A 21481-nucleotide genomic window follows, 5' to 3' on the forward strand; every position below is an offset into this window, starting at 1 on the left:
TATTTATTTATTTATTTATTTATTTATTTATTTGCATAATTGCATACCTACCTTGAATGTTTTCCTACTATATACTTATGTATGTAAATTATTCTGCAGGAATTTCTTTTATGGTTTTGTTGTGGAATTGTAAGGATTCACTTAATTTAGTACACCCACATTGTCACAAAACACAACATTAATATCAATTTTAACTATTTCCTTTTTCTACAGATTATGCTGCATGTAGCTTTTGATGTCTGCTGTATATCAACACTAATGCATTTCTGAAACCATTTTTTTTATTTTATTAAACTATTAAAGTAATTTACAAAGTAATTAATGAACTGCTTTTATTTAGTTTGGTAGAAAATTGCCAAATAGTGCACCTTCTATATATTCCTCACACTTTCCCCTGGTAGTAACATCTTACGTAACAATACCAAGGTTACCAAAACCAGAAACGTAATCCCCATACAATACTATTAACTAAAGATCTTAACCAAATTCTACCAGCTTTTCTATAATGAATTTAGTACTTACATCTTCTCAGTCTTATGTACCCCATAACAGCACCTCAGTTTTTCCTTTTATTTTAATATTTGACTTCCCTTGATATACACCTTTGTTGACTCTCTACATTGTGAGGCATCAAATATATTTTGGTAAGAAAATAAATCTATAGTTTATTGAGAATAATGATTTTTATTGGAAAGTTGGTAAAGCGTCCTTCCCTTCAGTGACCTTACCGTATCTCCATTCCCTTCCCCTTTATGTCTCACTTTTTTTTTCCTAATGAATCCTTGCTGATATTAACTTTCTTTGACTCTTGCTTCAATTTGCAATTTTTCCTTTAATAATTCTAGAGATCAAAGTTTAACATAAAGTAGTTGTATTGACTACTAACTAAATGGGATCCTTGTGAATCAGTTTACTTTTCTGGGGCTTTGTTTCATCATTTATACAATATAGACATTGAACTATATGATTCTTTAGCTTCCTTTTATCTCTAAAATATTGACTTTATAACTAGGTTCCTGCCTAATTTTATTATTACATTTTTTCCTGATTCAGTGCTTCAGTTTTGTAAGGTTACCTGTGGACCAGCAAGGGTTGTTACTGTGTGTGTTTACTTAGATATTTATAGAAGGGTTTTTGCAAGGTAAATTTTTAAGGACTTCCTTTTTCTCATTTACCTACTATTCCCACATGTATTTTGCCTATCTTGTTTTCCCTCCGAGTATTAATGTGTGTCTGAAACAAGTATACTCTGGTTTAATTAAGGATGGTAAGCTAAGTTCCAGGAGAATGTCACACTTTTTTTTTTTTGGTCATGGTAATTATAAGTATAACGAAGACTTAAGGCCTCTGGCTTTACTTGGAACTTAATGATCATTATCTTTCCCTAAAGCATGGTGCCTAAGCAAAGTGTGAGCTACTTTGATTTCTTTTAAAAGTTCTGTGAAAAGTATCAATTAAAGTGGAACAACTGTTTGAATGTTTAAATGACCAAATTCAAAACTATGAAACATATTAGAAAACATAACTAATAAAAAAGTCACTTTCTACAAAATTAAATTGCTCAAGCAACTTCTAATGGAGTTTGCCTTTTCATTTACTATGAAAGAGATTGAGTAATTTAGTGTTAATGCAATAAGTTCCAAAATGTTTTATTTTTGTAAATTATAACTTTCTTCATGGGACTAAAAGGAATATTCAAGAATAGCTGTATTATTTTGTGTTCAGAAGTTAAAGCAATTTTTGCTCTGTTCTCTCTTGGTAAGTAGGCAGAATTGGTTGGTAAAAGGACATTAATGGAAATTACTTTCTCTCTCCCCATTCACAATGAGAATGCATACTTTGTATTCTTTCATGAGATGGTTAGTCAGGTGCAGCCACAACAAGAGACACAAAAGGGGCTCAGGAAAACAAAGTTGGTGATATTCACAGTTCTGAGAGACAGAATGCACAGCACAACACACAGGGCCACGTAGGACGGACAACAGGGTGGTGGTCAGGAGGTTGCAGACAGGAGTGTAGGGGAAATATTAACTAACAGTCTTTATTGGCATTTCTGGTAGAAAGGCAAAACAAGGTAGAATAAACACTTTAGAATTGGCTAGTGTGAATAATTCCCTTGGATTTTAAATGACAGGGGTAGTAGTTGTCTGGTATGTGGCCCTGGGATGATTTTAAAGCAGAGGAATATTGCCTCCTGGGCTGCAGACCAGATAGAGGAGGTATGGCTCTGGATTGATTTGTTTGTTTTTTATTTCATTTTCTTTTATTGAAGTACAGTTAATGCACAGTGTTACATTAATTTCAGGTGTACAACATAGTGATTGGGCAACTCTATATTATGCTATGTTCAACACAAGTAGAGCTATCATCTGTCAACATACAACCCTATTACATTATCATTGACTGTATTCCCTATTTTGTACCTTTCATCCCTGTAACTTATTATTGTGGTTTTGATTTGCATTTCCCTGGTGCTTAGTGATATTGAGCATCTTTTCATGTGTCTCTTAGCCATCTATATGTCTTCTTTGGAAAAATGCCTACTAGGGTCCTCTACCTATTTTTTCATCAGATTATTTAGGGTTTCTTTGGTGTTGAGTTGTAAAAGTTCTTTTCATATTTTGGATACAAACCCCTTATCAGATATATCATTTGTGAATACCTTCTCTCATTCACTAAGTTGCTGTTTTGTTTTGTAGATGGTTTCCTTTGCAGTGTATTATCTTTTTATTTTTGTACCTCAAGTCTGAAGAGTTTAGAAACTCAATTCCCTCTTCCTCAGGGGACTTTAGTCTATTTTCTCTTAAAGCTTTCATCTGACTGGATGAGACTAACCCACATTATGAAGGGTAATCTGCCCTATTCCAATTGTATGGATTTAAATGTTAATATAACCTAAGAAATACCTTTACAGGAATATCCAGACTTATGTTTAACCAGATCTCTGTATACCTTGGCCTAGCCAAATTGATTCATAATACTAACTATCACACATTGATAGCTGAACAAAATGCTTCAAGATGCGATAGTATAAATCAATAAATTATTCCAATAGGAGCAATAACCTGCAATCCAAAATTATTATTATTTGTAGTCATATTTGCACACTAACTTGTTTGTTCATCTGTCTACAGTTATTAGAGACTAGCACTTTATGACTTCTATGACTTTTCTTGGGAGATAGTTCTCCATGAATCACTCACATTTCTGCATGTCTTAGAGTGAGGCAATTATTGCCTTTTAGTCTGAAGTATTCTTTCAAGGATGTTTGTATAGAAAAGAGCCTTGGAGAAGAGAGAGTTTACACCTGCAGTGTAAAGGGTAGACTTGTTTATTGCCCTTTATAAAAAGATTTGGGTTTCCTAACTTCAGATTTATATTTTGTAATACAATTCACTGATTGTGAATACATCTATAATGGCACAACCCAGTCATCCTCCTGGGACTTTGGAGTAAAAGGAACTGATATCATTCTGCTGATGACCATACTGCTCTGTGCCATGAGGAATAAATTCCTTATATTTGACTTACAAGTCTTGTGTCTTCCACTATCATCCGTGAACCAGTAATGGACTAAGTTGTTAGCTTGAAAGTAGGTAAAAACTCAGTTCTTAACTATTCTTGAAACCTTCCATTTAATTATCATTTTAGATTACTTTATTGGTAACTATGATGTTACTGTGATACTCTCTTTACTCTTACATATGCTCATCACTGCATCAAAGACGAAATATGTGAATGTGATAGAGAGACAATCTGTGTCACCCTCGTCTCATATTGAAACTGACGATATGATTTTGATGATAAAAGGAAGTTACTATGTTTTAATATATTCTGTTCATCTTAAAATAAAACCCTATATGCAATTTACACATCTCTTTGAATACAACAGCAAAGTATTTTGTTCTGATTGAGAATAGTTTGTGTATTTACCCTCTTGGACCTATTAATTGATCTGAGGAAGGACCTGGAGTGAAAATGAGGATGAGAACACCAGCCTCAGCTGGCCATGAGGGACAGATAATATAGAAGACTTCAGTCTGGCCAAAGATTCCTATAACCTCAGGAGACAGGAAATTCAGCAGGCAAACTTAACTGCCACACTATTAATTAAATCAACTTCATTCACTCATGTCAGATACATATAAGCTGTGATGCCTCAGGCCACATTGAAATACACAAAGAGGATTTGGATTAATTGAACTACATAAATATGAGGCGGGAGAATTGTCCAAATGCTGACTCTGAGACAAGGTAAAGCATCTCCGGCCCTAGGCATGTCTACATGGCATCCTGCCCATCCAGCTATTTAAGGCATGTGATCATCCTCTGCACTCATGGAAACTCTTTTACTTCATTCCAGCTCAGAAAAATAATGTTCACATTAAGGATAGAAAATCCTTAAGGATACATTGGGGCAATACAGGCATTGTGTTTTTATAATGCCAATTGTCATGTATAATTTCCAATTAATTCCTCATTATGTTAATCAGATTCTCTTATAAAGGATCAAGACTTATGGATTACTGTGGAGATCTAGTCTATGCACTTTAATAAAGTTAAAGCCACTGCTCACATTCTTTGCCTTTTTTAAAAAAAAATCTGGGACCCATTTTTAAAAGTAAATAATTTTATTTTAAATATATAAAACTTTAATCTTCTTCTCTTCCATGAAATGTGTAATAATACAAATTAGACTTGTAATGGTTTTAGAAGTATGTTTTTCTCTACTCTTTGTAAAATGCTTATTTCATCTATTCCTAGGTATTAAATTAATTTAAACAACTTTCTAATTACTTATTTATTTTAAATCCGCATAATTATTCTCTTTAATTTACATAAATTGTATTATCTCCTATTCATCCTCATTTCCTAAATGGTAGATATCACCTATAACAAATTGTTATCTTCAAGAATTTTTCACTTAAGTGAAAAATTAAGTCTAGCTTTTGATGATGATGTGTGTGTGTGTGTTTTAGCATATTACTCATATATTATTCACATTTATAGAAGTTATTCTTAAGATATCAGAACAGTATTTACAAAGGAAAAATGATGGAAAGTTTAATAATTTGAGCCAAAACAATGTTAATCTTAAACATTCACATAGTGCATTAAAAAGTCTGTTTCTAATCTGAAGTATATAGATAAATGTGTCAGTTCTCACTTAGAGTGGAACATGTAGACATGTTAATTTAAAAAATTGCAAGAAAACATTATCTACTGGAATTTCTTTCTTTCTTTCTTTCTTTCTTTCTTTCTTTCTTTCTTTCTTTCTTTCTTTCTTTTTACAAACATGTTGAGAGTCCTTCCCTATTGATAAATGAAAATGAGTATTGTGTTAAACTTAATGACAATTTTTCCAGATTAAAAAAAATTATTTGTTTGCTATTAGTTATATAATAATAATAATAATAATAATAATAATAATAATAATAATAATAATAATAATAATAATAATAATAATAATAATAATAATAATAATAATAATAATAATAATAATAATAATAATAATAATAATAATAATAATAATAATAATAATAATAATAATAATAATAATAATAATAATAATAATAATAATAATAATAATAATAATAATAATAATAATAATAATAATAATAATAATAATAATAATAATAATAATAATAATAATAATAATAATAATAATAATAATAATAATAATAATAATAATAATAATAATAATAATAATAATAATAATAATAATAATAATAATAATAATAATAATAATAATAATAATAATAATAATAATAATAATATAGTAGTGAATGTTGCTTTTGGAATGTAGAATACTTGAACTCTACCCAAAAGTACCAAAGCAATCTACTCTAGCAAGTTTTACCAACTTTATCAAATACCGTTCTTATATTCGAATAGTCATGTGTTTTCTCAAGCTGGTAATTCATATCTGTAGTAATCTGTGTTTGCTTGAAATTTGAGTGACATCAACTTTCATATGTCCTGATCACCTGGTTGAAGGATTTTGGTCATAGAGTCCCTAATAGTCCATCTCAGGCAGGCTCCAACCAAACTTTCTTCAATAAAAAATCAAATGTACTAAAACCAATGTCCTGTGTCTTAGCATTCCATCAGTCATAGGCTCATTAAAGTCAGGTACCATATGGTATGAAGTCAGAATACTTTCCTTAATGATGTATACTTATCGAGAAAGGGATTCACTGGTTGTTCAGTCTTTGTGCTACAAGAGAAGAAATCCCTCCACACCTTGTTAAAGATAGCCTAGAAAGATTCCCAATTTGCACATTGACTGTTTTATGAGTTTCTTTATTTTAGAATTTGTATTCAGGCTCATTCTTCCCACAATGGAAAACAAACAAAAAAACAAAACACACACACATGTAAAAAATACTAGGCTAGGGGTGTCTGGGTGACTCAGTCGGTTAAACGTCTGAGTCTTAATTTTTTTCAGGTCATGATCTCAGGGTCGTGAGATTGAGCCTCACTTGGGGCTCAGTGCTACGCAGGAGTCTGCTTGAAATTCTCTGTCTTCCTCTCCCTCTGCCCCTCCCCCAACTTGTGCCTGCACGGGCGCCCTCTCTCTCAAATAAATAAATAAATCTTTAAAAAGAAACAGTAAGCTAATCGTTTCATTGCTATTTTAATAGATTAGATAGGTAGCTAAAGGGAAGATTATAATGATAATGATATTAGTAGTAATATTAATAACAATATTTATATAGCATTTACCATGTGCCAACCATTATTTTAAGTATTTTACATATATTCATTCATTTAATCCTAAAACAATCCTATAAGTTAAACTCTATCATTACACACATTTTAAAGATTAGGAAATTGAAGAGTAGAAAGGTTAAGTAATTCACTCAGAGATATGCTGAGGCAGAACCTAGGCCTTGTAATTTCAGAACTTGTGATCCTAATCACTCCTTTATGTTGTTCAAGCATTTCATTTTCCAAAGAAAAAGTAAACAATATAATTAGGGACAGAATCCTCCCAATTTTGGAATTCAATTACATTTCACTCTTACTATTTATTTACAACTGACTCTGTGTATACTATTTCTAGGTAAAGTTGTCCACTGGTCAAAATGCAAGGAGATATTATTAAATAATAATTTTCAGAAAGAAAAATATGAGGAATATTTCTATCAAGTAACACTCATAAGGAAAAGAGCCAGGGTATATATAGAATTTTTTTTATCCTGATAAATTAGTAAAAACTAACATATGTTGAGAATTGACAATATTGCTGGCAGTATGCTAAGTGCTTTCCATGCAGTAGCTACGTTACCTCTTGTTATCACCCTGTGGGGTAGGTGCTATGATTATCTTCCCTTGATGAGTGGAGAAATTAAAGATCAAAGTGACTGAGTTGCTTACCCAAGTGTCAGAAAAAAAATTTCAATCCATGTAGTATTGCAAACTGCTTCATATGAAAAATAAATAAAAAGTGTCAAGTTAGATGTCAAAAGGAAAAGTTATAAAAATAAGAGGGCTATTGAAGATGGAAGTGTTCATGCTGGAGTAGATTTCAAATGTAATACAACTTTTGAAAACCGACTAACAAGATAAAAATCAGCCACAGACTATTAATAAATATAAAGGAAAAGAGTAAACAGCTATTATTTTTCCATTATGCCAGAGCGGGAAAGTGCTCAGTAAAATTAAGTGTCAATAAAGTAAAGACAAAATTAAACTTTTTTTCCGAGCATAGACACAATTAACCTGTGAAAATGACTCATACTGGATGGTAATGAAGCAGATAGCTTAGTGAAATTGAGAACATATCTGATTCACTATAATGGGATTTTCAGTTAGATCAAATCACACATTGTATTAGTCATCCTGAGTCAGGGCACATGCTGATGAGCAGAAAGGGTCACCGAAGAAAATTTTATTTTTCTCCAAGGCCAGAAGGGCCACTATTAAAAAATAGGATGATAGTAAATATTTATTACGTGTGCCTATGAGGGAATGTCAGGTGGATGTGCCCGTAGCATGTCAATCAGCGCTTCTGTCTCTAGTGCTTAGTCCAGTAAGCTCCAGTTCTCTACCTCATCCTGGGAGGAAAAGAGACAAAGGCTTCCTTTGTTTTGGGAGAAGAGAAGGAGTTCACAGTAATTTCTTATGCCGCAGAGAAATGGAACTACCTTTATGATGCTGTGGACAGTTTGGAAGGTTGTTCATCAAATGGCGAAAAGCGAGGGCAGGACTCACCCCAGGACCAGTGCGGTTTTAAAGATCTCTACACTGGGGATTATCTGACTTGGATGTTTGTTCCAATTCTACCACTTCTTGCGTGATAATAGACGATAACCCTTCATGTTAAAGTGTTGGCATTTTCCTTTCTGTAAAGGGTTTGAATTAGTTGAACTCATATAAGATTATATATTTATAATATTCCTTTGAATTACCACTGCCTGTATCTTACAGAAGTCTGAATAGTGCCCTTATAAAAATAAGTCTAGAATATAGAGAATTACTTCAGTGTTTTTTTGGGATTCACTGTTCATGCAGTTCCATGATGAAAACCTGTTCGGGGCTTTCAAAGTTGTGCTTCTGCTGGAACTGTTCATCTCTTAGCAAGAGGGCATTGCTATTATTTTGATTACTCAGATTACATATTGCAAGTTTCAATATGCTTACTTTTTGAACATAGTATTTGTTCCTACTACTCGATTTTTTTCCTAAACTGTCTGTATCACTGTATTTATGTTCTGAGAACTTTCTCCCTTTGCTGTGCCATCCCTTATGTTTTCCTGTTTTCCTGAAAATCACTGTTTCATTTAAAAGATATTGAGACAGGGCCTGTCATTCACGTAAAATGACATTCAAAATAAAATCAAAAAATATGCTATGGAATGATATTTTCCAAAATCACACTATAAAGAATCCATGACTCAGAATTCATTCCTTTTTGAATTAAACATTTTCTTAACTAGAACATAAGCAGTGGGCGCTATCGCAAAATGTGCTGCTCTCATGTTTTTTTCTTTTTACAGATCTGGATAATGTGGAAGGTATTGCTGTGGACTGGATTGGAAATAACCTTTACTGGACAAATGATGGCCATAGGAAGACCATTAATGTGGCCAGGCTGGAAAAAGCTTCTCAGAGCCGGAAGACTCTTTTAGAAGGAGAAATGTCCCATCCCAGAGGGATTGTGGTGGATCCTGTTAATGGGTAGGTAATATTTGATCAGCTTGATATGAGGAAAATATTATGTTTTTATATATTTAGTAGTAGCAGGTTTGATTTAAATTCACACATGAATGGCCTGAATGCGAAAAGTTACTCATTTAATGATTTTCTCTTGTAGAAAATGTGCGAAATAAACGTGTCAAAATACATTGAACTGAAATAAACAGATTATTTGTATAAAAGATATATGTACTTGATTTACTCAGACAAGGACCATAATTCTCCATTTTAGACTGCCTGACACCAAGATAAATAATCAATTGAGAGAATCAATCAATTTAATTTTTAAAGGGTATTAAAATTTAATGTATTCAGAAAACAGAAAAGATTTTTTTGTTTTGGTACATTTACTGTGGGGCAGGCATTTTGTTAAATGGGTTCACTATCTCCTATTCTGTAATCCTCACAATAATCTTATGAACTATTTGCTATTTTCATCTTTGTCTTACAAAGAAGAAATTGATAACCGATTTACAAAAGACCATTAAATTATTAAGTGACTGAGTAGATATTTAAACCCCAGCAGTCTGTCGACAAGATTTTACTTAGAGCCACTATACTCAACTACTTTTTACTGCTCAAGGTTACTAACCACATAATTCTAGACATAGCCATAGTTTTCATATAGTGAGGCCATTTTGTACTACGAGCTACTTGTTTTAGGATGGAATAGTTTGTGCAATTCTCAGGAATATATTTTTCTTTGATTTTTATTCAGAGTTATTACCTGAACACAAACAACACTGTGCATGTAGAAATATTGAAGAATGTGAACATTCGTAACAGAATGTCAGAATTAAATGAATGAACTACGTATTTTAAATGTACAGTTGTTATATGTGATGTTTATCCCTCCCATATCTTATGTCACACTGTTTCAAAATAGCATCACAAAACAAATACTCTTTATTCCTTACTACACGTATAGAAAAATACTCAGTCGCAGAGGAAACGTATGGCTTCCTAATAAACGAGATCACCAGACTGTGGTTCCTAGAATTGTTCTGTGCTGAGAATAGCTCCAAACAAATGCAGTGGAGGTACTTCTTCCCAGGCTGACATTTAAGCAGTGGATGAACTCACTGTATGTGTTTTTATAAGACACAATTATAACGTAATTTCAGTGATTTTATGTGTGGATTCTATAATTATCTGTCCTATTCCTGGACTTTTAAACCAAATCATCTATCCGACCTTTAAATCAAGGCAATCTTAATTTTAAGAGAAACTATTTATTACACACTGTCTTAAGTCTACTTGAAGCAAGATCTCTTAAAACAGCATCTTCCTTCTCAGTATTGGGTTAGGGAAAAATTTTCTGATAGAGTGAAAGAGTATTTGTGGCGCTCAGACAGATAACACAAATACGGAGGTCATAGAATCATGTGATTTAGAAAGGAAATTTAGAGCCACTAGTCCCATCTCTCTGTTCAAATTCAAGAATCCCCTTCAACACGTCCCTAGTAGGCAGACATCCAACTTGGATTTGAAACCTAGAGCATCTACATAGTTTACAGTATTTGGGGGCAATTCTAATTGACTTTTTTTTTCCCTCTTCATTAAGGGAATCTCTATATCTCTGTTAATATCTACTAGCTGACCTTATATTTGCCTCTGGTGCTACAATGAATGACTCTTACACCTTTTCCATTAGACATTTTCTATTTTTATTATGCACCAACCTGAAAAACACAGATGTATGTATGTGTATGTATGTGCATATCCATATATGTATCCATATATATGTGTATATATGTATATTTGCATACACACTTTTTTTTTTCCCTAGCAAGATACTATACCCAGAATTCTGGACTAGGTAGGTATACAGTAGTAAGAACACAGGCATAGCTTTAAACCTTGTGAAGCATCTTCTGTTACCTGCAAGGTGGGAATAGGAAGACAGAACAAGAAATAAGTACCAAATAAGCAACTAATGTAATTTCTACAGACCAGAATGAAGGAGGAAAACAAACAGCATGACATAATGGAGACTAACAGGTAGACCGATTTCAGTAGGTTTGCTGAAAGGCCTCTCTAAGGAGGCATCATTTAAACCAAGACTTAACTATAGAAAAGGAATCAGCAATGGAGAGTGAGGGAAAGAGTATTTCAGATTTAAAAAAATGGTACATTTGAAGATCTTAAGTTGGGTAAAAGCTTGACTGTCAGGAACCGAGATGAGGACAGCGGAGCTGGACTGTTGATAGCAAGGGGAGAAGTAATGAAGATGGACTTGGAAAGGAAGCAGGACCTTGTCAGCCAGGATGAGAGCTTCGTACTTTGTCTTCCACGCAAGGGTGATCTAGGGAAGTGAGAATCAGATATGTTTTTCAAAAAATCTAATCTGACTGTTCTGTGAAGAATGGATTGGAAGATAGAAGTAGAAGTAGAATCATGTGAATTTAATTGTCCAAATAATTGTTTGACCATAATATAATTTTTTAAAAAAGAAGACAAAACTTTAGTTTGGAAAAGTCCATTTACAATAGGCATAATATAACCTTGCACAAAACATTAAAAATAAGAAACTTGATTTATTTACATTTTTTCCTACCATAATACCTATTTGTAGCTGTACACAGGAGGAGAGAATTACAGGGCTTTTTCCTTCTATAATAGCCAATTAACAAAAATTACTAATTTCAGAGATATGCTTTATTCAAAGTTTCATAAACACAGAATCAGTAAAGGATTTGTTCATTTATTTTTTATTAAAATATATTATTGATTAACTACCATATAGAACAATAGAAATCAGTAAGACAACAATTGCCTTCAAGGAGTTTATAATCTGGTGTGCTTGTATACACACACATACACACACAAATACACACACACACACACACACACACAAATTACCTATAAAATAAAATAGAATGAAATAATGCTCTTCAGGAAATCATTGAGGTTTTCAATTCAGAATTGAGCCTTAGAGAATGAATAGGATTTCCAAATGAGTAGATTTGGTCTTGGGGGCTTAGGATGTGCAGTCGTAAGGTTAGTCACTGTACTCCGGCAGGACATTTTAAGTATGTGTTTAGAGGCAGGGATGTTAGCAGAAGTTTTGAGATGAGATGAATTCATTAAGGCTAGAGCAGAGGGCATGTGTAGGAACATAATAGGAGATGAAACTAGAAATATACAGAAATCTTCAATGTTAGGATTAAAAGATGGATTTTTTTTTTCTTGACAACAGAGTAATTGGAAGGTTTTGGGAATAAAAATCATATTTTTCAATTTATGATTTAGGAAGACAAGTAATAAAAATATGATAGTTGTATGGGAACAGCCTGTTAGAAGTGCCCTTTGAAAAGGGATAAAAGACAGACTGTAGCATTTGTAATAGGAATAGAAAAGTGGGGAATGAGAAGAGAGACACTGAAAGAATGGAATTGGCAAGCCTCAACAGTCGTAAAAATGAAGATAAAGCTGGAGGAGAAATTGGTCATGATGGCACTGTTTCTCAAGTTGATGGCTGTAGATGAATTCCCTCCTTTCCAATAATTTTACACTTCACAATTTATATCAATAACTTAGAAACCTACGTCTCCAGTTCTGATTTCTCAAAATATTATCTGTAGTAAATATGTCCAAAGCTGAGTGTGTATTTCCCCCCAAACATGATCTCCAGTATCCCTACCTCAATTAATAGTGTCCCACCCTCTAGTTAACAGTAGCTATTATGTTAGCACCAAATTGAGTTTTCTAACAGTAAAATTTATGTTTCTTTTATGGCAGAGAAGTGCTTAAGAATTTAAATATGTCTAGGATTGACCACCACGTAATACAATTTAATTTGGGGATATTATCAATATCAACAAATACAAGCTTACTGCTATAGGGTATAAATTGAAACCATCAGGCATGTAACACCATTAAATACAATACAAAGCATAAATGCAATAAATATTATAAAAAAGGAAAGAAAAATTTTGCTAGGAAACAAAGGAAAGACCTTATTTTGACAGGGTAGAAATAGACTTCATCAAATAATTGTATTTGAACAGGACTTGAAAATAGAGGTGCGATTTTTCTTTCCATGTTAGCACAAGGCTCACTTAACCTAATATTTATTTAATGAATACCTGAGTCCCACATATAAGAAGATTTATATTAGTTTCTGCTTACTTTATAGGTTATATTTCCTATTTTCTGTGTTTAGGATTCATCACGTTTCATATTGATTGTAAGGCTTCCACAAGATAACTTTTCACCACATAATGAAATTGGTAGATGATGATCACATACCTAGTCTCTGTTTGATTGGCGCCCTGGGTTAAAATTCTTTCCTTATATTCTGTTTGATATATATCTCCTAGATATATGTCTATTATTTTAGACAATGGATCAGATCACAAACAATGATTTTTCAAAAAGCAAAACAAAATAAATTATGCTTAGATTGTCCAGAATTACCCCTCATGTATGTGTGTCTGCATGTACATACAATTTGGGTTGGAGAATCAAAGAAAAAAAAAAGTGTTACTATGGTTAAAAGAAAAGCTAGAGGGGAAGATAATTGCAATTTTAACAAGTTGTAAATTAGCAACAACAATAAAACTACATTGACTAACCGTATTTAAGATTTCATGAAGTATTAATAGAGGTAAAAAGTTGTATATTTCTCTTTTACATAGTTGATTTATACAGTTGAAGTCAACTAGTTATATCTACCTAACAGGACTAGAGCAAATGGAATGACTATCCCATTTGCTCCTAATTTGTTCTAATAATTAGACCGCTTGAAGAACATGGTGGATGCAAAATAAACATATTTCCATGTTTATTTCTAGGACTAGAATGTATTTTGACTTAATAAAATACACCAATCTCAGTATATTTCCTCAGGTCTAAAAAGACATATCAACATAATTTTGAACTGTTCAGGGAATTTTTAAAAAACTTAACTGGCATAAAATAGTGCATGGTGTGTTACATCCTCAGTTGTCCCAAATCTTCTTGTTCAGAGCACAGCAGGATTTTTTAGTCATGGATACAGATTTTTCCTGGATTACCTCAGAAATTCTTTAGGGTCCACAAAATGTGGGAGGTAGAGGATCTCTAAGGGCATTTCTAGGGTCAGCAGCTTAGAAAAGCTTTAGAGCTTTACAGAGTTGTATATGAGGTGACTGAATTAAAACCAACACTTTAATTAATAACTCCGGAACTTTCACATGACCCTAGAGCAACACATGTGGAGGGTTTTAACCTTATTCGTGAGGGAATTGCAACATTAGCTCAAAACCCCCTCTCCCACTGTTATAACTTACACAAAAGACTTGTTTTTAAAGACAGAAGCTTTTGTTTGAGATAGAAATTAAAACTCAAAATCTCAAGGTCAGTCAACCTGATGTTATTAAACTTATGTGCAGCTGAATCATCTTCTGTGGGTTTTGAGGTAATAATAAGCAGCGATAAAACATAGATAGTTTGCATGAGGAAGACAAATTAGACTTGGCCAAATAAACCCAGTATAACCATACCCTTTAGTACAAAGAAATCCAATTGCCTGTCTTAAAAAATAATAATTCATCTGAGATTAAATAAAGCCTGGAGTAGATCATTAACGCACCATGAGTATTCATGTCAGTCAATCTGCTCTTCAATCACGTAATTGATTATATATTTTCTGAAGTGGACAACATTTAAAAAGAGGAATGCCTCGAAAATCATCTTCCAAACTTGGTATCAACACCAGGGAAAATCAATATCTGCCACTTAGTGTTAGGCCAGATAGTGAGTGGGGCCAATAAGTACGGTAGTGGTGGTAGTGAGTTTCCCCTAATGTGTCTGAACGGACTGGCTTCACTGAGCACATCTGTACTTCCCGAGGACTCTGCAGATGCCCCCTCGCTTTAGCAGAAGAGCATTTAGATAGGAGAGATCAGAATGTAATTAGAGTTTAGGGCAGATACCGATCTAAAGAAGCGTCCCTCTGCATGGTGGCTAGTTGAAATAACGTGTGTGCACTCTTATTTGTCACGTCTTAGTTGGATGTATTGGACAGACTGGGAGGAAGATGAAATAGATGACAGCGTGGGAAGGATCGAGAAGGCCTGGATGGACGGCTTCAATCGGCAGATTTTTGTGACTTCAAAGATGCTGTGGCCAAACGGTTTAACTCTGGACTTTCACACCAACACATTATACTGGTGTGACGCCTATTACGATCATATTGAAAAAGTGTTTTTGAATGGAACTCACAGGAAGGTAAAAGACAAATACTGCTGTTTTTTTTTTTTTTAAACTCACAGGCTTCTTCTTCACAGAGTCTTGTTGTGTTGTGTTAAAAATACTTTCAAGTTTATTTTTACCCCTCTGAGATTCTGCCAGTAGCCTCTGTGGGGTGGCTAACGGAGGCTGAGCATTAAGTAGTGCATCTGGCGCTTGCCTCCGGGAGACCAGGACCAGCTCACTGTGGTATGCCAGGATTTGTGGGATTTTAAAAAGAAGCTCTCAGGATATCAGAGCTGTTTTAAAATACAGTTTTTCTCCATTATTTATGAGTCTGCTATGACCAAGCAACCCAACTCTATTCAAGCATCTTTAATATTTGCAGGTGAAACTTAACCTGTATATTATGAAAAAGTAATTATAGTGCATTTATTTAAACAAAGAACTTCATGACAGTGGGAATCGAAACACAAAAATGAACTGGACTTCAAGCCTATTGCTATGAATAAATATCAACTCCCCCTTGCCTCTTTTGGTAGGATTGTTGTAAAACGATTTTGAAATTCTTGGGTTAAATGGAGGATGGAGTTGACTGTGTGCCAACAGAGGCAATGTTGACAAAACATCACCTCTACATTTTATAATAACCTGAGTGCATATAACTTTATAAACTGACTTCAACTGTTTAGTGAAACAATAGAAAATGGAATGTTAGAAGTTATCAAAATGCTTCCATTGATACTATACTCCTTCTTTATGGAAAGAAAGACTGCACAGTTGGCCAAGCCTACTCATTATGAATTCTGTTTGAGAAATAAACAGTACAATTATCAGTTAAGACTACTTCAATCATTGGTTGACTCTAGCCGTGCTTTTAAAATTTTTCCCCAAATAGTAAAATTGATTGGCCTTTAACCTAATGTCAATACTTAACAGGTGTCAAATAAATATGTATGACTCCTTTAAAGATATTAATATGTACACCACATAGATAACATTGTAATGGCTAGCATATTTTAGCCTTCATTGAGGTGAGAACATAAAGGTAAAAAACTGTCTTAATCAGTATATGAATATGTGATATGAAAAATTCAGATAAAAGGAGCAAATATTGAATTTCTAACCCCACATTGTTTAGATAATTTCTTCAATTCTTTAATATTAAATGGAGTGACTACAAAATGCTTTTTCATATTGTATACAATAACATTTTATAACTGATGAGTGGTGAAAGGTTATTATTATTGGAGGTATGATTCCTTATTCCTCTTCCACAAGCCTCCATGTGAAACAGCACATATCACATGATTGTTCCAGTTAAACAAAAACAAAATACAACTAGAATGTAAAGAATATACTAAGGAAACCAGAACTGAAATTAGCCAATGAGTCTTGTTTATCTACTTACTACTAATAAATGTTTCTATGTTCAAAATGAAAATCTTTACCTCCCTCCCTGTCATTTCCTAGATTTCTTCAATTTGCATTGGCCCAATTAAGTAGGAGAATGCCTTTCACTCCCAATGTTGTAAGGCCATGTTTATTCTTGGCTGTTGGATAAGCAATATCACAATACACATAATGACACTAATTGCTCAAACCAGTTTCTATTCCAGGTTATGATACTGGAATATCATAAGGAAAAGAGAAGGAAAGAGTGTCAGGCAAAGTCATTTTAATGTTTGTATTTCTTGACCATATGAGTAATGCCATATATGAGAGGATGTAAATGGATGAAATACAAATGATCTCCTTCAAAGAACATGTCCTAAAAACAGAAAAATACACTCACGTTGTGAAATCCATTTTTCAAATATACTGAAAGAAAATGAGCTAAGATATTAGTTAGATCATTATCTGATATACTTACTTGAATATCATTTTCTCTAAATATTTAGTTATGTTTGTAAAGGTCTGTTCTGATTTTTCACAGTGTGTTTATATTTTACAGATTGTTTACAGTGGGAAAGAGTTGAACCATCCTTTTGGACTGTCACATCATGGGAATTATGTGTTCTGGACTGATTATATGAACGGTTCCATTTTTCAACTAGATTTGATAACGAACGAGGTGACATTACTGAGGCGTGAAAGACCACCCCTGTTTGGGCTTCAGATTTATGATCCACGAAAGCAACAAGGTATTAAAAACCATATAAAATTTCTTCTGAGTTTTACCTACAGTAATACTTCACAGTATTTGCAAAAGGTTTTATTTTGACAGTGTCACTGAAGTTTTATGATGAAAGGTATCTAGTCACTCCAAAGTCAATCAAATCTTAGATTTTGTTACCATAAACATTCCTTATTTATTGTTCAAAATAGCCTAAGCAAGTAACTGGGAATTCTATTTGAGTGAAGTTCAAGGATTTCTCCAAATGCTTCTTATTTTCATGTCATCTTCATGTTATTTAGAGTAAAGAAGACTGAAGAAGACTGTTATTTAAAGTAAAAAAGAAAAAAATCCACTAATGTTTTAAAGATTAAGTATTGTGAGCAGTGGGAAAAACTTTCCATGGGAAAGGATTATTATGTGAAAATATTTTAAAATAAGTCATACTATGAAGAGAGTGTTGTAAAAATTATATTAGTACATGTATCTGATTAGTTTCATGTCCATTTAAGGAAGGAATGTTTAATTATTTTAGATGTTACAAAAGGGAAATAATCTACCATGATATCCATGTCTTATTAAAATCAGGTAATATTATTTTATGTTTTACCTACATGAGTTATTAATATTTATTAGGCCATCTACAAATTGCATGACTCAGAATTTAGGTATTAAACAAAGAAAGCAACTTAGTAAATTATGTGGTAGACTTTTGTTATGAATCTAAATAGTTACCGTTCCTTTTATTTTTGGAAATATTCTTGTGAAAATTTAATGAGCATGCATTTCAATAAATTTAGGATGAAAAAATAATATCCTGAGTTTTTCAATGCATATATTGTCAATAGAAAGTTATCTAGTAGTAAGAGATTTTTTAAAGATATTTCAGCTAACTCAGAGATTTTAAAAGCAAATTATCTCATTGAAGTTTTTTTTTTTCCTGCTGTATTAAAATTGCCTCATTGGGATACAAATGCAATTTTATAAAATAATGGAGGTATATAGAGTGAGAAATTTCAATAGTGATAAATGAAAGATAAAAATCTTTAAAAAGAATAAAAGTGAAATTATTTGAGGTGGTATAAACTATTTTTGGACAAGTAATGAAGAATAGTGACAACCATCAAGATAGATAAAATGGTAATATTTTCTATTATATTCATGTCTATCCTGCTCCTTACCCCTCCCTTCCTCAACCATTATTGAGTGTCTACCCAGAACTGGAGGCAAGACCCTGAAAAGGGACAACTCTTCTCATCTCCTGAGGGACTTCCTTTCCTGATTGTTGTTCCCTCTAATTTCACAATCATTGGTTTCCTGGATTTTATTACAGTAACCAGTATAAAATCCCATTTCCCATTTCCATTCTCTTTAGAAATTGTTAATCTGGAATGTCATTGCTGAACTCCTTCTAGCCAAGTTCCATGATGTTTTCAGAATCTTCATTTTCTTCAAACTTCTAGTTGCTTTAGAAAGTTGATGAACTAAATGCAACATGTGAGATAAGAAATACATGACTTACTGTAAAATGGTCTTGGTCTCAAATCAAGCTTCCAACACTTTTTCTTCTGAAACTTTAGACATATCATAAAAGATATAATAAAGATAAATGCTTTCTTCATGAAATTCCTATAAGGATTAAATAACTATTTAATTGTGATTCCTTGGAAAATATGTAGGAGGCACATGTGTACCTCCCACACATTTTATATTAATTTTCCTTTATCATTTCTCTATAATGAGGCATTTTGTTAAAATCCCCTTTCATATAAAAATGTTAAATAACTATTCAAAGGAACAATGTATCACAATCATATACAATGAAACACATGCCTCTGATAGGACTATGTGGAATGTACTCTTGTATTTCATGAGGAAATATGCCTGGTGTTCTAGACGATTCCATTGATGTATAATTGTTCAATGCTATCTCTTGGATGGGCAGTGCTTTTTTAAAGTGCTTTTTAAAAATTTTCTATTAAAGGCACATTAAAATGAAAGCTTAGCCCTAATTACTAAACTCTTTATACAGCCTTTATTGTAGAAACCATTTTGTTCTGTCTTACTGAAAGAATATGTTTGCACAAATTGATTGATTATTTTTCATAAACTTAGGTGAAATAATCAATTAGTTTGAGTTTTCTACCCAGTCTTCTTGTAGCTAAGGAATGAGTAGTACTTAGTGGGTCTTTTGAATAGGTAATAGAGTATGGAGAGGATGTCTGGCCAACATATTTTTAATTTAGTCAATAGACTTTGAAATTGGATAATCTACTTAGGATCTAAATTTTTAATACCTTTTTTACGAAATCAATCAGAATAGGTAGATTACAAAGCAAAATGCACTCAGGTGTTCAAATGCAGACATGTTATCTAACTATATTATAATTTTCTCTCATGAGAAAGAAAATGGTATTTCTCTTTGCATCTTGTGAACATCAGATATTAATAAATATTTAGAAACACATAATCAGTGGCACTCAAACTTTGGTTACATGCTATCTTGTTAGACTGTTTTTCTAAGAATAAAATAGCTGTAATTGAACAGAAAACCAGCCTTCTAGATAAGTACAGATCACTATTTCTTCATGGAATGTGATAAACTAGTCTTATATAGCCTGGTATTTTCTCTGTCTGAGAGACTATGGTATATGACTATATAACTTATATAAACTTATATGTAGTATTTATACATGTATCTGTGAATATATATACACACACACATATATATATATATAAAATGTATACACACACACACATATATATACCTAGATGCTAGATAATCTCTCACACAAACACACACATACACACATACACACACACACACATGCTCTACCCCATAGGAATACCATGAAAAATATCCAGGAATGTTATTAATGTAACATTCATATTCATATTAATGTAACACCTAAACTCTTTTAGACTTGGTGTCAGAAAATTAGTCAGCTAATTTGACCTCTCCCGGTCAGAAGAGACTCTTATCAAATTATTTGGTAATATAGCAGCTAACTTCAGGAAGGTAGATATATAACCATACTGAACAGAACGCTACCCTTAGGAATGAATTCCTAAGTAACGCCAAAACACTTTTTTTTCTCATATGCTACTGTTGCTTCTTCTGATTTTAATTGATAAACTTTCCTTCTTTTTCATTTACATTAGGTATCTAGAAGAATTGTTAAAATCTTCTCCTGAAATTTCTCGGATAAATTATAGCAATTGTATAAAACTAACACACTTTTACCTGTTTATTCTCTAGGTTCAAAAGCACACTTTTATTTTTCCCACATGTTTTAGAGAATGAGATCATCAAAACTAAGTGCAATATCTAAAAAGGGTTAATGAATAGTTTCTTATATAGAATTAAAAATAATAGATTAGCTTCTATGCCAAATATATTCAATTTATTAGCTAATAATTAACTGTAATTCTAACTACCAGAAAATGGGCTAACTATTCTTATTTGAATCTCATTGAAGATGTTTAAGGTAGATATTATGATTTCTGTTGTGCATATGAAAAACCCAAGGATCAGGTAGATGTAACCATTTAACCCCAGCAAACAATGAGACAGGAATAAACTGAGATTCAGGTTCAGGTTTGTCTGACCATAAAGTGTTTTTACGTGTCTAATTTATGTGGCCAAATTTATGAAAATTATATAAAACTACTATACTTTTAAATAGAAGGAAAAGAGTATGTCTTTTCTCTAGTCATTGCAGTTTTGTCATTGATAAATTTTTATTCAAAACTTTTTTAAAAAAATATAAAGTTCTTGATTACCTTATAGAACCCAGGATTCAGAGATCTTATATTACAAAGCACTAGTATAACAGACACAGTGATTTTTATTTAATATATGACTTGTTTATTAACCACGTTATTGTGAAGGTCTACTAAGATTTACATTTAGTGATAGGGATATCATCACAAAATTTGTGTTTCTTTCCAAATTTTCCATTTTGGAAATAATCACCATAAAAAAATAAC

At 32.5% G+C, this 21481-nt stretch overlaps 1 protein-coding gene across 1 annotated transcript in view; it reads left to right on the forward strand.

The window, feature by feature from the left end:
- Positions 1–21481, forward strand: part of LRP1B (LDL receptor related protein 1B) — a 1456161-nt gene that overhangs the window by 726966 nt on the left and 707714 nt on the right. Inside the window, exons 11-13 of the mRNA XM_008695867.2 lie at positions 9003–9183; positions 15195–15414; positions 17330–17519. Of these exons, the coding sequence (XP_008694089.2) occupies positions 9003–9183; positions 15195–15414; positions 17330–17519 (591 nt within the window). The remainder of the gene's footprint in view (positions 1–9002; positions 9184–15194; positions 15415–17329; positions 17520–21481) is intronic.

The sequence above is a fragment of the Ursus maritimus genome, unplaced genomic scaffold (assembly GCF_017311325.1).
Source record: "Ursus maritimus isolate PB19 unplaced genomic scaffold, ASM1731132v1 scaffold_1, whole genome shotgun sequence".
Lineage (NCBI taxonomy): Eukaryota > Metazoa > Chordata > Mammalia > Carnivora > Ursidae > Ursus > Ursus maritimus.